The sequence below is a fragment of the Schistocerca americana genome, chromosome 7 (assembly GCF_021461395.2).
Source record: "Schistocerca americana isolate TAMUIC-IGC-003095 chromosome 7, iqSchAmer2.1, whole genome shotgun sequence".
NCBI lineage: Eukaryota > Metazoa > Arthropoda > Insecta > Orthoptera > Acrididae > Schistocerca > Schistocerca americana.
Window position 1 is genome coordinate 455,895,989 of NC_060125.1, and position 18,078 is coordinate 455,914,066.

The following is an 18,078-nucleotide window of genomic DNA, read 5'->3' on the forward strand; positions in this document are numbered from 1 at the left end:
ATACTGGTTCAGAACCTCATCTACGGGCGTCAGAATTCACGTGACACCTGACACCAGGATCGTTGCACAACTGACTCAGCATGTCCAATTAGTGTAGCAGTTCTAAGAAAGTATCGTCCCATCACTCGGAAGGCAACAATTAGACGCCTTTCAAACTCGCTCAGTTGTCGGCAGGAAGCGTAAGAACTTCTTCGTGGCATGGTTGCCTGCTTGGTTCATTCGTTTGCACCACACTCAACCTTGTGGCCGTGAACATTCCCTATTAAAGTGTAGACACAGGTGGCGCTCTGGTATCTACGCCACAACGCTATCCATTGGCGGAAGACGTTGAAACCATTATCGGTATATTTCCTCGGAGTCTTTCGCTGTGGCACGATTGGATAAAATCTTCTCGGTTTTCAAGCCGTGTCAATTCCAATATTATTGGAATTGACGCGGCTTGAAAACCGATAATGTTTTATCCATTATTAGCATATCTTCTATCCCGCAGGTGGAATCGACGTCACTTTTCCAGATGTAATAATTTTTCCCCGGAAGCGTATTTCATTCAGTACTGTGATGGATACAGCACCTAAAGAACGTGAAGGCAAAGACCCTGAAACTACTGAACATCTGAAAGTGCATTAGCCTCAAACACGCACACACGCGCACACACACACACACACACACACACACACACACACTGACACACAAATACAATGGTTCTCATCGCTGTAGCAACAGCTTAGCGTAGTGTCGCTGTGCAGCTTTCTCACTGCGTTCACTGAACCCATAAACGACATCTATATCGCCCAGCTCTTCATCAGTGAAACTATGCATACAATTATTGTACAACACCGCTGGAAAAACCAATCCGAGATGAAACTGAGCAGCACCTAATTCAAGATTGAGGCCAAAGAGTGAAATAAGCATTACTGTTTAAAAGAGCAAGAACCGTGAATGAAAGGAAAAGGTTTGTTTTCAAACAGGACGCAGCGCGTACCATCTAGATGTTCACTGTTGTGTAGATATTGCCTATGCAATATAGATACAAAAATACATGGCGGTAAAAAGTCGACAAAACGTAATTACTGTGAAACAAGGTACAAGAGACACCTCGTCTCTTATAACAAAATGCTCAGCAAACACCACTGACCGACAATGGAGTTTTATAGGTGGAGTTAGGGTAATTTCTGTATGTTGGCTAATACGACAGAAGCACGTGCGCACTGTACGCTGTTTAAGAAACGCATTATTTCTAGTTTTTTTAGGATGAAAGTCCCAAAACCATCCAAGAAACATAATTTTCTGCGAAATACATCTTGCGTAATGAAGACGGGAGAAGAATCAGACTAACCCAGAGACTAGTGACGGCCCTTCTTTTGTCTCACAATCTTTCAGACTGAAGCAGAAAAGGAGAAAATTGATACTGACAAACTTTTAGATAACATATAATAATATCCCTGAGTTTCGATTATTTCGGTTTTTCTGACATCTGCATACAACGCTTGTCTCTTAAGTCGTCTTCAACGCTACGTTACAGGTAAAGGCGAAAACATCTGGGATCATATGCTGCACGAACATCCGGAATACTCGAACAATGGTGATAACGGTGACGTAGCCTGCGACTCGTACCACAAGTATGCTGAGGACGTCGAGGCTCTCAAAGGCATCGGGGTAAGTCCAACATACCTTTGCCTCATGTGATTTGAAATGTTTCCAGTGTGTATCTCAGAAACGTCATCCAGTGATGGAAGCTGACTCGCACACTTCATTGTTTTATACAGAATGAAGAGCACCAATTAAGAATGTATTCAGAGAGATCAAATACGATACACGCTTACTGCTACATTTTTAAAAATAAATATGACATAGAAACAGAAACGATTTAACATTTTGTCTCCTGTTTTACGAAAGTGTAATTTAAATTCACGAATGGCACATCTTTTCATCAATTTAGTCCTTTGCTGCTTAGCCAACGGATATTTACGTATTACGTGGATAATGGTAGGGACTTCTCGGTATTATGTGGAACGAGTGAGTTTTATACGTGTAGTGGAATATGACCGAGAGGGAACGATAAGACTGGAAGACCCCTAACGATGAGCTCGGATTAAGGAGGATGTAGGACTGGGATGAAGTCTTTCACTCCTGCTGTTCAGGCTGTACACCAAAGAAGTAATGAGGTAAGTAAAAGCAAGGTTCAACTGTGGGATTGAAAATCGAGATGAAAAGATATGAATAATAGGATTCGCTAGTGGCATTCCTATCCTCAGTGAAGAATTAAAGGACGTCTTTAATGAACTGTCTTAAGTGGGTATAACATGGATTGACGATAAGCTGGAAAAGGACCAAAGAAATGAGGTATGATATTAGTTCAATTATCTAATCTTGTAATGGAGGATGTAGCAGACGTGAAAAGTAGCAGACGTTGATAAAGATATAGCACTAACTCCCAAAGGACGTTTTCATACAATGGTAGGAATCAGAGAACATGATGAAAATCTAGTTACTGATACGTAATAATCTTCAAAAAATGAAAATTTAACCAGTATGGAAAAATTTAGCTCTGTGAATGAAGACACTTCCTTAAGATTACAAATTAGTAACCAATAAATTGGGTTATCTTACTCTGTAGATCACTTCCTTAAGGAAATATTTATTATGTTACCTGCATTTCACAGCTAGTTGACTTCAGTATCAGCACTAAGTTTGTATTTTCCTACAGGCGACTGCATATCGCTTCTCCGTCTCGTGGGCGAGGATTTTGCCTACGGGAGACCTGGACGTGATCAACCAAGCTGGCATCGATTACTATAATAACCTTATCAATCTGCTCCTCGAGAACGGTATCGAACCAATGGTGAGATTCACTGTTTTACATTCCAGAAATGTGCCTTGAAATGCATAATCTTTCTCAAATATAGTGTATGGTGAGCCACTTTAACAAGGCCAGTTAAAAGCGCATACCGCACATTATTTTTCGATAGAGATGTTTAGCATGGGAGGTTGAGCTTCTAGTCACGTCGGTAAAAGTATAATAAGAATAAATCTCATTTGTAGTTTTAAGTGAGCCCATTACATAAACATTTCATATGCAACGTCAGAAGAAAACATTCTAATCAAAGGTTACAAAATTTACTGCTTCTACGGTTACCCAAAGGTAGAGTTCATCTCTACCCAGATAACTGTTACATTATCTCTTAATTTGAGAATCGGCGAGGCCAACTGATTGAATCTGCTCCCAAACATTGCGCTTTATCTGCCCAATGGAGAAGAAGCTCAGCAGATAAAACAATGTCACTATAAGATGTTACAGTTTGCCCTTAAGTGATCTGTGCTTCACGCAGAAATATGAACTCTATTCTTAATTAGACTTCGTTGATACCAGGAGAAAAATATGTGGAAAGAACACTAGTAATAACACTTTTGTAGTATGTAATGTTAAATTCACTAGAAGATATTCAATGTCTTAACATTCTCTCGGAGCACAAGACACAATTTCCGTTTACGATATTTGAACATCGGTGTCATCTATGACGGTTCTTCATTAGTAGAAAATCTAAAGCTGGCCTCTTACCTTTACGCAGCAAGGATATGACATACAACTGAGACAGAAAAAAAAGCAAAAATGAAGATAAAGTTTTTAAATTAGTTGATAGAAGATTCATGAAATGGAGATGGGAATTAAACGATCAGAGGAAGACCAAGGTGAGATAGCTGAAAGATGTGAAGGAATGTGTTGGAAAATGAGGCGAGGGCTGGGCCAGACTGAATTGGGAAAGATGGTGTGAAAACATGACTGTATGGTGAGGCTTATGTTCCAAACAGACCCAACCTGGGGCTGGAAACTGTTCAAAATGATTATGATTATGAAGATTATAATGAATCTAAATGTTGCCTCATCAAGCCGAATGTGTGATCTACAACGTAATGAATAATAATAAACCTACACATAAGCTTAAACGTCAGGAAATTGCTTTACTTAAAAATAGTTAAAGCACAAAAACGTCAAAATACGGTGGTCGGTTGACCACATTCTCTACATCTATATGAAAAGACCCATTAAGTTAAAACGGAGCGTGAATGCAGTTTAATGACAGCAAATACTACATTTTACGAAGTTATATTTTTTACTGTTCTTTTTTTTAAAATTCATAGCTGTCTTGAACACATTGAATGGACTTATAACAGACTACCAGTTTTGACCCTTACTGAAAATCTCCAGAACCAGCTACTTGTTACGAAAACCAGATACCGAATAGTTGCCTAAACTGATTTGTCTGTACGACGTACTGCTGAAGTTGTAAGTTTATGCTTCCGAGTATTTGGAACCGGTAAACTATTGTCAATCAAAAGCGAACAAGACTGTTGTGAATAAAATAATATTGTCTAGAATAGATCTAGTGCTCCAATATTACATCGTCACATTTAACTAAAATATTTTCTGAACTCTGGATGCTGTAGTAGGTGACAAGCTGAATAAATGCATCTGAAAGAAGAAAAATGGTGAACAAGAGAAAAGAATGTTGTGGCTAAGGAAATCAAGGGAAACGTTATATTTTAACCACTTTAATAGCCATAGTAATGAAGCAATAATAGTGACTGTAAAGATGAAATAATAACGCCTGTATATGATATGGTACTGAAAATACACTTAAATGCCAAGTAAAAGGCTGTTGCGGCAGGGGATGAGAGAAATAAGTTTAGCAAAAGACAAGAATTAGCTTAGAGAAGGAACAATTAGTCATTTAGTCATTTACAGTGTTTCATGCTGGCTCGTTTTTGGTTACTACCGTGAGCAGCTGTGACCTGTTGAACTTGGCTCCTGAACCACACATTTGTGTTCAGGTGACGATGTACCACTGGGACCTGCCGCAAGCTCTGCAGTACATCGGAGGCTGGCCCAACCCCATCCTAGCGGACTATTTCGTTGAATACGCCAGGATACTTTTCCAGAATTTTGGTGACAGGGTAAGTATTAATTCCATTAACTGCCGTAAAAAAATTGTCTATTAGATTTTTTAAGCACAAAATGTAAATTAATGAATGGAAAATTGGCAACACTGTGATCAAATTTAGTACGTGTCTCTTCATTCGGTATGGTTCAATAAAAGTAAGTGCTTTGCATGTGGGAGAATGTAATAATGGAGGATAAGCGAAGCAGAGATGGACCAAAAAGAGGATGTGTGGCATTCATGTTTTATACGAGGGCTGTCCAGAAAGTAAGTTACGATTGATCGTGAAATGAAAATCACAGTGAAAATCAGAAATGTTTCATTTGAAACAGTTAGCTACACCTTTCAGCTACTTCTCTACGTCGTCGCCGTTCTGACTCAGACATTCGTCGTAGCGTTGTACCAACTTTCCAATACCCTCATCATAGAAGGAAGCCGCCAGTGCTTTCCGCCAATTCTCTACGCTGGCCTAGAGCTCGTTGTCTGTGCCAAAATGTTGTCTTCATAGCCAGCGGTTCGTTTGAGCAGAGATGAAACTCAGTTGGAGACAATTACGGGCTGTATTGTGGGTAAGTAAACATTTCCAATGCAGGAACATCTTCATTGCCCCTGCAGGATGAGGCTGAGAATTGTCTTGAAGAAGAAACCGCACGACAGTTGTGTAATGTTGGTTGCATAGCTTCAGGGGAAAATTCTCACCAGGCCCTCGTACTTGGCGGGAGTCACTATTTTCTATAACATCTTTACGCGCTCACTAAAAGCTCGGGAATGAAAAGAGCGACATAATTCTACCTAGAGTCATACTAGAGACACTGCCCAACAGATCTTTGCAAAGCTTTATCGTATTTTCAGAGTTGTTTCCATTTCGCGACCGATCGTAACTTACTTTCTGGACAGCCCGCGTATTAACGAGGTGGAGTTATCAAAGACAGAGGAAGTGATGCTGACGATAGATAGGAAATCCAAAAGAAATGCAGTGCGATGTAGAACACAGTCAATCTCTGAAGGCGAGATATATATTTAAGTGGAATGGTGGCTGCATTCGCATTTCTGTGTTAGTTATAGGTAACTTCACGGCTACAGGAACTTCTGTAACTGCAGCCTAACGCTTAAGAAGCTAGATGCTTCTGTACTCAGACTAAAATTAGCAAACACGAATGTGCCTAGTTAATGTATCAGACCCTCCACCTTGAGGAATCTAACGTAACACTCCATGTACTGAACCAACTAGCCGGCGCTGCAGTACTTTATTCGATGAACATACTTACTGCATATGCAATAACAATATAGCAGATTATCATTGTGTGATGTCCGCCCCGATAGCTGAATGGTCAGCGTGACGAATTGCCGTCTTAAGTAGCCCGAATTCTATTCCCGGCTGGGTCGGGGATTTTCTCCGCTCCGGGACTGGGTGTTGTGTTGTCTTCATCATCATTTAATCCCCATCCGGCGCGCAGGTCACCCAATGTGGCGTCGAATGTAATAAGACCTGCACCAAGGCGGTCCCGGCCAATGACGCCAAACGCTCATTTCCGTTTCCATTGTGTGATGTCCATTATATGCTGGAAATAAGAAGAGGAAGAAATCTGGGTGCGGACATTTCTATGCTGCTAGAATACAGGGAGCCGTCCTGTGACGTCAAAGTGCACAGACTCCTCTTAGTTATGTACGGCTAACGCTATCAACTCGTAAGTCTACCACTCCTTTAAAAACTGTACCTGAGTGGTCACACAAGATTAGGGATCGGCTTCTGCCTTGAATTTCACTCCCAGAAACTGAATCTGGCCCATTAACAACGCAATCAGATTTGGCAACTTAAGTTCGAAGACGACAAAGCATGCGCAAAGCGTTACGAAGGAACGGAGTTACTTGTAAGTAACACAACTGGACTCGAAAATAGAGTGTGAACCTCATACGGTACTGCCTCAAAGTGTACTAAAACCGGGATTTATGGGAACAGTTCGTGTGGGACAAATGTGTTGGTCACCTGTCCCAGATTGTTAACCTAAAAATGGAGAACTTGTGTGATGGAAATCATAATTTATGACGATGCCGAATCTACGTAGTTAAACTACGGTGCGGTGACAAAAGTCATGTGTTAGCGATACGCACATATACAGGTGGAAGTAGTGGAAGTAGCAACGCGTAGACAACGTATAAAATGGCAGTACCTTGGTGGAGCTGTTATTTGTACTCAGGTGACTCACGTGAAACGGTTTCCCACGTGATTATGACCGCGCTACTGGAATTAACAGACAGTGAACGCACGATGGTAGGTGGAGCTAGAGGCATATGAAATTCCATTTCGCAAATCGTTAGCGAATTTAGCATTCCGAGATCCATAGTGTCAAGAGTGTGCCAAGAATACCAAATTTCAGGCATTACCTGTCACCACGGACACAGCAGTGGCCGACGCCCTTCACTTACCCACCGAGAGTAGCGGTGTTTCCGTAGAGATATCAGTACTAACAGAAAAGCACCACAGCGTGAAATAACAGCAGAAATCAATTTGGCACGTATAACTGACGTATCTGTTAGGACAATGCGGCGAAATGCGGCGTTAATGGAATGTAGCAACAGGTGACCGACGAGAATGCCTTGGCTAACTACACGACGTCGCCTCTCCTGGGCTGGTAACCATACTGGTTGGACCTCAGACGACTGGAAAACCATGAAAAGCCCAGATGATACGCGATTTCAGTTGGGAAGAGGCGATGGTAGGGTTTGAGTGTGGTGCAGACCCCATGAAATCATGGATCCGAGATGTCAACGAGGTACTGTGCGAGCTGGTGGTGCCTCCATAATGGTGTGGGCTGTGTTTACGTAGAGTAGACAGGGTCCTGGTGGTCCAACTGAATGGATCAGTGACAGGGAGTGCTTATGTGGGCCACTTGGAGACCATTTGCAGCCATTGATGGACTTCATGTTCCCAAATAACGATGGAGATTTTATGGTTAAGAATGCGCCATTTCGCCGAGCCATAAATGTTATCCATTGGTTTCAAGAACATTCTGGACAATTTGAGCGATCATCCAACATGAATCCGATCGAACATTTAAGGGACATTATCGAGAGATCAGTTCATGAACAACATCCACCGGAAACACAGCCGCAATTATGGACGGGTGTTGAGGCAGCATGGCTCAATATTTCTGCAGTGACATCCAAAGACCTGTTTAGTGCATGCCACGTCGGGATGCCGCACTACGCTGGGCAAAAGGGGGTCCGGCACGAGATTGGGAGGTATGTCATGACTTTTGTCACCTCAGTGTATATCAGCGTTAGCTTAGCAGGATTGCCGAAATGTTCTTATAGAAGATAAATGCGATCGCTGTACGCATATGTTGCCTAGTCCATGAGCCAGCTCCAGTATAAGTGATTGCGGCGCGTTGTATATGAAACAAATATTAAGTATTTAAACATGGACGCTGGGTACATGTTGTAGAATTAGTGAAGTAATGTAAGAAGTACTGTATGAAAAAGCAGTGTTATCATCATGACGCTAAAGTACACAAAAATAAATTTTTATTGTCTTGAAACATAATCTCATTGTCGAGTGAAAGTCGTTTGTTAACCACTTGAAGTTACAATAGTTAACTCAGAGAAAGAAACCAATCACCAACTGTTGTCACACAACTAAAATTGAGAAGACTGATAAAACATCATTCATGACAAGAGCAAAACCAAAACGCAATTTAGAAAGCAGCTGAATGCTGACCTTTGACTGACACCTAGAGTTCAGCATCGCATAATCCCCAACGCCATGTTGCGTAACGTGGCTACCTCATCAGTTATGCACATACCCCAGTGTGCAAGTGGCTGTGGTGGACGGGGGAGGGGTGGGGGAGGGGGGAATGGGTGGAGCGCTCCTGAACGGCAGTACTCATTCTCAGTACGTATTGCTGTCCTAAAGTGTCAGGTGAGTGAACTTGGCTACATATTATCTTGGAATTCGCTCTTGCTGTTACTTGTTGATTATGAAAGGGAATGAGATACAGTCACTAAACGTTCTAGAGATACATAATTCCAGTAAGTAAATATTAGTGTTCCTTAGTATAGTAACCACGATGGACACCTGGTTAAACATAAACTAACATTGGAATTTTCACAATGTACATAAGATTTAAATACAGTCAGTAACATTAACTGTATTTTCCTAGTGTAGAACATAACACCTTATCTTCTTGTCCTTTAAAATGGTGCTAGGTGAGGAGAACCATCAGCGAAAAACTGCTACAAATGGCAAGTGATAAAAGTTAGTCAGGGATCAGACGTCGAATTGTCGTAAAATTGGCGCAGAGACGGGTACACAGAACGAAGAACAAAGATGACGGAGCATGGGTTACAGATCGTACTAGCAGAGCAAGATGGCTGTTCGGGGGTACGTGCCAATGGTTGTTTCACTTTTCACAACAGTAAAATAGTGGGATGGTGCGTTTGTGTGCGTGTTTCCTGATGCATCTGTGTTGGTTCCAACACTGCTGATAGCATCTCGACACAGCCTTGTCCTCGCCACCTATCACAGACTGAGGAACTTTCAGAGCGCTTTCCTGGCTCAAAGAGTACTTTGCTGTCATAGTGGGACATTTTCTGCAAATCTGGAATCTAGTGAACACGGATATTCACAGACGTGATTTCTGGTGAGTAGATAACTATCAACTCTCTCGCCTATAATTTAGTTTTGTAGCGTTACACAACTCCATATGAAGGATTTATAAAATTGCAATTTTGTTGTCTTGCTTCGCACCCCTAGCATCTCTCGGATCCCACCATCCCCCCTCCTCCCACACCCCGGAAAAGTTCTGATGACGTTATGTCTGCAGGTATGGGTTCAGAATTTTAGTGCTAAGAAAAGTACCCTCAGTAGTAAGAACACAAATTTTTATATTGCGTGAATTACGATGTTTTCAATGCCGAGAGTTTTTTTGCTATTATGGTTTTTAAATGTTTTGAATGAGACAAATACTTCTCTAATTTTAGGATGAATACTTTTAAAAATACTGACTTCACCTTTATTGCATTATTTTGGACTTTACGACAAAGCAGTATACTGTGGACAAATGGGTGAAGAAGATAAGTATTTCTTATTTTAAAACACTTTACACTGCGCAACTGAATTAAAGGATCATTTATTTCGAAAGCCCTTAATTGTTTCCCTTTGCCCTATAAGTTTGAAATTTTGGCCCAAATGTGTCTAAACCTTCCTCTGCAATGGTGAAAAGCATGACGCCCTGCAACGTCACCCTCGGGCTCGGCAATGCTTCAAACAGCAAGGCGTCAACGTCTGAACCTCTGCCCAAAGCCAACGTACACTTGTCACACGATGGCAAGGTCGTCACACCCGCCCCCCTCTCTCCTTCTCACACACATTACACTCTTTCTTTTGTCGCCTTTGCGAGGGAGAGTAGAACCATATTTTCCTCGGACATCCACAAGAAAACAGCATGGTTTCATTGTTCGTTGTTGTGGTCCTGTCCTTCCTCCCAGAGGATCAACAGAAAGCGTGAAATGTGGATAAGAGGAGGTATGACGACTTGTCCGTGGTGTGACTGATCCTTGGTGGGGTTTGGCAGAATGCGGTAAAATTTCATGCGACTGTGACATCAGTAACCTAACTCACATGAACCTCTGAGATATGGCCTTTTCTTCTTTTTTACGTGTCGACACTGCTGACAGAAGCGTACCTGAGCCCGTAAGTGACGTCGCAGTTCGTCACTCTTTTGTATCATTACACATCATTAAACATCATTACGGAGGAAGGTCGTAAGTAACTTTGAGACAAGTTTCAGACTTATGAATCGGAATGTCGAACAACTACAGGGTTTCGAAAAAGTGGTCCTGTAATATTGTTAGGCAGTGTACTTACTTTAGCGTTGCTACTGTTAAAATTTCAGGCTGTATGTCACTCTGAAATTTGAGGTAATTGTTAGTTACATATGAGGGGAGGGAAGGAAGGTGTCTGGAGAAGCAAATCATTGATGCCTCAATTATTTCTAAGTCAGGTGAAGAGCTCCTGTTTAGAAGAGACTGTGGTCGGTTGCAGGTGAAGTGGTGGATCACGTTCAACGAGCCCGCGGGAGTCACGAGCGGTTACTCGAGCGTGGGCTGGCAGGCGCCCTCTCAGAATGCCTCGGGCATCGGCAACTACCTGGCGGCGAACACCCTCATCCGCGCCCACGGGAAAGTCTACCGCCTGTACAACGAACAGTTCCGCGCCACACAGAATGGTGAGCATTTCACTAGGAGACATACTGGCTAATTTAAACGTTACGTGCTACATCTACATCTACATATATACTCCGCAAGCCACCCAACGGTGTGTGGCGGAGGGCACTTTACGTGCCACTGTCATTACCTGCCTTTCCTGTTCTAGTCGCGTATGGTTCGCGGGAAGAACCACTGTCGGAAAGCCTAGATGCGCGCTCGAATCTCTCTAATTTTACATTCGTGATCTCCTCTGGAGGTATAAGTAGGGGGAAGCAATATATTCGATATCTCTTCCAGAAACGCACCCTCTCGAAACCTGGACAGCAAGCTACACCGCGATGCAGAGCGCCTCTCTTGCAGAGTTTACCACTTGAGTTTGCTAAACATCTCCGTAACACTATTACGCTTACCAAATAACCCTGTAACGAAACGCGCCGCTCTTCTTTGGATCTTCTCTATCTCCTCTGTCAACACGACCTGGTACCGATCCCATACTGATGAGCAATACTCAAGTATAGGTCGAACGAGTGTTTTGTAAGCCACTTCCTTTGTTGATGGACTACATTTTCTAAGGACTCTCCCAATGAATCTCAATCTGGCACCCGCCTTACCAACAATTAATTTTATATGATCATACCACTTCAAATCTTTCCGCACGCATACTCCCAGATATTTTACAGAAGTAACTGCTACCAGTGTTTGTTCCGCTATCATATAATCATACAATAAAGGATCCTTCTTTCTATGTATTCCCAATACATTACATTTGTCTATGGTAAGGGTAAGTTGCCACTCCCTGCACCAAGTGCCTATCCGCTGCAGATCTTCCTGCATTTTACTGCAAATTTCTAATGCTGCAACTTCTATGTATACTACAGCATCATCCGGGGAAAGCCGCATGGAACTTCCGACACTATCTACTAGGTTATTTATCTATATATTGTGAAAAGCAATGGTCCCATAGTTATATAGCAGCTGCGTCTGTACACTGTTTACACATTATTCAGCTAGGAATTATATAAAATGCATAATGTTAGGAAGAATTCCGCAAACAGCTGTTAAAATGGTTGTTTATTAGAACACAATCAGTTTCACGGCCTAAAGCCACATCATCACGGCAGCCCCATTCTGTAGATATGAAAATCAATACAGTAATGTCTAAAATAAACTCGCAACGTTAAAAGATCATAGACAAAGTGAATCCATGCCTCCAAAATCACGATCACTTAGATTTAAATGGAAAAGCGATGTTAACTGTGGACCCCCACAACATGAGATTATGTTTTAGGATCCTAAAAACAACAGCTTTCCAACGTGATCCAGACTGTCGTCGTCAACAGTAACACATTACGAGACTAAAGAGTTAATTCATTTATTTGTTTATGCATTCGAAACAAGTAGCAGTTTACTTGTGTTTGTTCCAACATCAAGCAGCATTTACGGCGACTCTTGTGTTTTATATGGTGTCGTAGGCAAAACTTCCCTCTAGAAATATTCGATATTTCTTTATTTAGAACAAAAGACAATCAATGTTCCTTTCAATCTGTCATCACTATCCCGGGTTTCCTTATCGCTAATTATTTATATCCCCGTCTCATCCTTGTTTTTATTCAAGCTCTTCTTTGGACCAATCAAATTGTTCTCTATGTATGATTACATACGCACAGCTGCTAAGCTTCTCACACATTGTGGCATTGCTCCAATTCCACAATAACATGGTAAGAAAACTATTTACGACGATACCAATAAGACTGATAACACTGTAATATCATATATGTTTATTATTGTAACCACTAGAACTACTCATGTTGTTGTTATTTACACTATTCGCCATAAAACCTGGCCGACGGCCAGACACCGCACAGTCTTAAGTCCGCACCGAACACGATATGGGACAAAGAACATGTTAGTATTCTTAGGTAGTGTTGTCTGCACGAACTGGCAAAGCTGTGGGCTATGTCAGCTTCTGAATGAAGTCTTGTGTTCTGTTCGAGGACCTCTGTGATTTTTACACCGACGATCTATCGGTAAACTGCGTGTCGTCTGAACGCAGCCAACGTTTAACTTTCAACATCAATCATCCTCTAAATTTTCAAAGGGCCTTTTCCCTGAATGCTCTAGCCATTGAGTGCAATGGTAAAGCAAATACTATGTTTTTTTTACTTTGGTATAAATCGGTCATAACAATTCCGTCCAGTAAAATTTTAGTGACAGATTTCTTGGCAGACTGCCTGCTTTTGAACGCCACATGCGCCACATCTGTCTGGCACCCGACAACGGCTGCCGCAGCGGTACTGAACTCCCTCCCCCTTTGTAAAAAGCAGCAGTTACCACTCTTAACTATGGATATCACATAGTGTTCTACTGTTGTCGAGTGATGCTCTACAGAAAGTGTCTACGATTTGCATTTCTCGCTCGATAGCGACGAAGACAGGCGACCCATTTAAATGTGACAAGTATTGCACTATGTTCACACGCAAGACATGACTTCATAGAATGAGATTTTATCCCTGCAGCGGAGTGTGCGCTGATACGAAACTTCCTGGCAGATTAAAACTGTGTGCCAGACCGAGATTCAAACTCGGGCCCTTTGCCTTTCGCGGGCAAAGGCTCTACCAACTGAACTACCCAAGCACGACTCACGCCCCGTCCTCACAGCTTTAGTTCTGCCAGTACCTCGGCTTCTACCTTCCAAACTTTACAGAAGCTCTCCTGCTTGAGTTCATAGTTTGTAATTCAATCAAACTACCTTGCTATATTGTTTAATGTTATTATTAATGCTTTAAATTTCGTTTATTTTCCTTTCATAAGAGAATCACACGCAATTCCGGAATCTGTATGTGTTCGTCAAGACACAGTGAGTAACTGTGGTGTAATGTGTTTCACAGTCGTTCGATTTCCTACGGTAAATACAAGCGACTAACTGTGTGAATATCTTTCAGTTCATGGTCGGTAACAAAGTAGGAACACTACGCATTTTGGATCTTCATATTTGTTCATGGAGAAAGTAATGCTGATCGAAAGCGATACATATTTAAGGTATTCATTTAGACTGAAATGAACAAAATTCTCTATTTTTCAACCTAAGCAGGGGTGGCTAGAGGACAAACGTAAGGATGTAGAGGCTTGTCTCACTAGGTGTAAGATAGATACCGCCTACAGGAAAATTAAAGACACCTTTGGAGAAAAGAGAGCCACTTGTCCGAATATCAAGAGCTCAGATGGAAACCCAGTTCTAAGCAAAGAAGGGAAAACAGAAAGGTGGAAGGAGTACATAGATTGTCTATACAAGGGCGATGTACTTGAGGAATGGGAGATACGATACTGCATGAAGAGTTTGGCAGAGCACTGAAAGACCTAAGTCGAAACAAGGCCTCGGGAGTAGACAACATTCCATTAGAACTACTGACGGCCTTAGACGAGCCTGTCCTGCCAGAACTCTACCATCTGGTGAACAAGATGTATGAGACAGGCGAAATACCCTCAGACTTCTAGAAGAATATAATAATCCCAAAGAAAGCAGGTGTGGAAATTACCGAACTATCAGTTTAATAAGTCACAGCTGCAAAATACTAACGCAAATTCTTTACAGACGAATGGAAAAACTGGTAGAAGCCGACCTCAGGGAAGATCAGTTTGGATTCCGTAGGAATGTTGGAACACGTGAGGCAATACTGACCCTACGACTTATCTTAGAAGAAAGATTAAGGAAAGGCAAACGTACGTTTCTAGCATTTGTAAACTTAAAATAACCTTTTGACTATGTCGACTGGATTACTCTCTTTCAAATTGTGAAGGTGGCAGGGATAAAATACATGGAGCGAAAGGCTATTTACAATTTGTACAGAAAGCAGATGGCTGTTATAAGAGTCAAGGGGCCTGAAAGGGAATCAGGGGTTGGGAAGGGAGTGAGACAGGGTTGTAACCTCTCCCTGATGTTGTTCAATTTGTATATTGAGCAAGCAGTAAAGGAAACAAAAGAAAAATTTGGAATAGGTATTAAAATCCAGGGAGAAGAAATAAAAACTTTGAGGTACACCGATGACATTGTAATTCTGTCAGAGACAGCAAAGGACTAGGAAGAGCAGTTGAATGGAATGGACAGTGTCTTGAAAGGAGGATATAAGATGAACATCAACAAAAGCAAAACGAGGATAATGGAATGTAGTCGAATTAACTCGGGTGATGCTGAGGGAATTAGATTAGGAAATGAGACACTTAAAGTAGTAAAGGAGTTTTGCTATTTGGGGAGCAAAATTACTGATGATGGTCGAAGTAGAGAGGATATAAAATGTAGACTGGCAATGGGAAGGAAACCGTTTCTGAAGAAGAGAAATTTGTTAACATCGAGTATAGTTTTAAGTGTCAGGGAGTCGTTTCTGAAAGTATTTGTATGGAGTGTAGCCATGTATGGAAGTAAAACATGGACAATAAATACTTTGAGCAAGAAGAGAAAAGAAGCTTTCGAAGTGTGGTGCTACAGAAGAATGTTGAAGATTAGGTGGGTAGATCACGTAACTAATGAGGTATTGAATAGAATTGGGGAGAAGTGAAGTTTGTGGCACAACTTGACTAGAAGAAGGGAGGGCAGCGTGGAGGGTAAAAATCGTAGAGGGAGATCAAGAGATGAATACACTAAGCAGATTCAGAAGGATGTAGGTTGCAGTAAGTACTAGGAGATGAAGAAGCTTGCACAGGATAGAGTAGCATGGAGAGCCGCATCAAACCAGTATCAGGACTGAAGAGCACAACAACAACAAACAACACATTGTGGAAGAAAGTTGTTAACACCGGTGTCAACAAATGTCTCCGGGGTTGCAAAATTACTGCTACAGAGATTTACCACAGAGGCGCTATATTAATTAGTATGTTGTCCTCATAACTATTACGGTGACATATGTGTCCTACGTGTTGAAAAAAACGCAAGGCCCTTATGTTGCCAGATCAAACAAATATTTCACTTTTCCGGCTACTAATAAATACGCTAGAGATTCTTTTGCAGACTGAGACACTATTGGCAGCAGAGAGCGCGGATAGCTGGGAAATGCACATTGATGGTGTGTATTTGGGAAAGAACTGAATGCATAAATGACAGAGTGAGAAAGAGGTGTTGATTTAGAAGACATAGAGAATCCTTATTAGACTCTGAGGGGGTTAGTAATATCTTGATGTAGAGCAGCTACCTAAAGGAGTAGAATCTATGAGAGTGGAGACAAAAATCTGATTTTCGGGACTATATCGTCCACACCGTACTGAATCTATCAACGCAGATAAATGCGAGAACTTTCGCAGAGGCATCTTAAAAACTTTGACGTTGTTGACAATAATGAATTAAGAGGAGTAGGGAATATTACATCTGTTTGATTTCAGGGAAAGTAAAGGCATCACAGGCACAATTCCAATATCCTTGATAATGAAGGATGACAGGAGAAGAATGGAGATACACTCTCAGGCCAAATAATTTGGTGAAAAATGTTCGAAATTCACAGAAAAATGGGTCCTGCCTTCGTAGGGAGACACGATAATGTAAAAATTTTTGAAAGAAGTTTGCACCATTTGACTGTTAATTGTTCATTTATTTTACTCTATCGTGTTTTCGGTTTTATAGTCGTTCCCAGGTTCATGACGACCTGAACATTAATATAGCGCACATGTCATACAATGCAGGAAATAGGAAGAAATAGTTACTACTTATCTGAAAACATTATTTATCTGTCAAACACAATTTACCTGTTAAAACATAAAAAAGAACAGGTCTGAACTGTGGGAAAAGACATATATTGTGCAGTATGTTCAACCAAGAGGGAAGAGTAATAATAAAAGACTAAGAGGGATATGTTCGGATTAGAAACGGTGTAAGACATACAGCTTTCCTCCTCCATTGTTCAATTTATGTATCAAAGAAGCGATGGTGGATTTAAAAGACAGTGAGCTATGATCAAAATCCAGACTGAAATGATAAGATTCTCTCATTACATTGCTATCCTCAATGAAAGTAAAAAAGATTGTATTTCGTATTGAATCAAATAGTCTAATGAGGAAAGATTATGGGTTTAGAATGAACCGTACAAAGACGAAAATAATGATTATGAGCAGAAAGCAGATTAGAGATAATAAGTAAAATAAAAGATTGGGGATCGATAGTAGACTAGTTGAAAGACTTCTGCTATCTTGGAAGCTAAATAACCCATAACGAGAAAGGGAAGGAGGAGTTAGTGAATTATTTAACCAGTTAGTTAGTTAAAGCAGTTACATCCACCATACAGCAAATTAACGATATACAATATGGTGTGGAACGTGTCAATAGAACAAACAGAGATCACTATATACAAATCATAAAACGAAAAAATTATGTTAATATGGCTACATACCGGTCATTTATAGGTTTTTATTGCCCAAAGAACTCTACCTAAGCTCTCCTCTGTCGTATTGAAGGAACTGTGAAGGAGAAACATCTCTAATATACATTTGAAAACACGTCTGCTAGCTGACGGACATTTTATTTCCATGGATATATTGTCAAAGAGTTTTATCTACATGACTACTCTGGAATTCATAACTAAGTGCTTGGCAGAGGATTCACTGAACCACACTGAAAATATTTCTCTAACGTTCCACTCTCGAGCTGCGCTAAAAGGAAACTAATACTTAAATTGTACCATGCGAGATCTGAATTCTCTTGTTTTATTACGATGATCATTTCTTCCTGTGGGTGTCAAGAAAATATTTTGTTATTCATAGCAGGAAGTTGCTGATTGTAGCTGTATATTTCATCCATTTCTGTGACAAAACTAGATTCATTAAAGAGTAACGCAGATAATTTTTTTCTAGTGTTGTGAATGTCTCTGTTACCTTCATACTCACATAGGTTTGTTGATAAGACATGTTGTAAGTCAGTAAATATACTGTGAAGCTGTGGTTAATATTCGCAGCC

At 41.0% G+C, this 18,078-nt stretch overlaps 1 protein-coding gene across 1 annotated transcript in view; it reads left to right on the top strand.

The window, feature by feature from the left end:
- The window catches only part of LOC124622242 (myrosinase 1-like), a 60,690-nt gene that overhangs the window by 13,812 nt on the left and 28,800 nt on the right, over positions 1-18,078 (top strand). The window contains exons 2-5 of the mRNA XM_047147897.1: positions 1,523-1,656; positions 2,708-2,842; positions 4,831-4,953; positions 10,981-11,164. Coding sequence (XP_047003853.1) covers positions 1,523-1,656; positions 2,708-2,842; positions 4,831-4,953; positions 10,981-11,164 — 576 coding nt within the window. The remainder of the gene's footprint in view (positions 1-1,522; positions 1,657-2,707; positions 2,843-4,830; positions 4,954-10,980; positions 11,165-18,078) is intronic.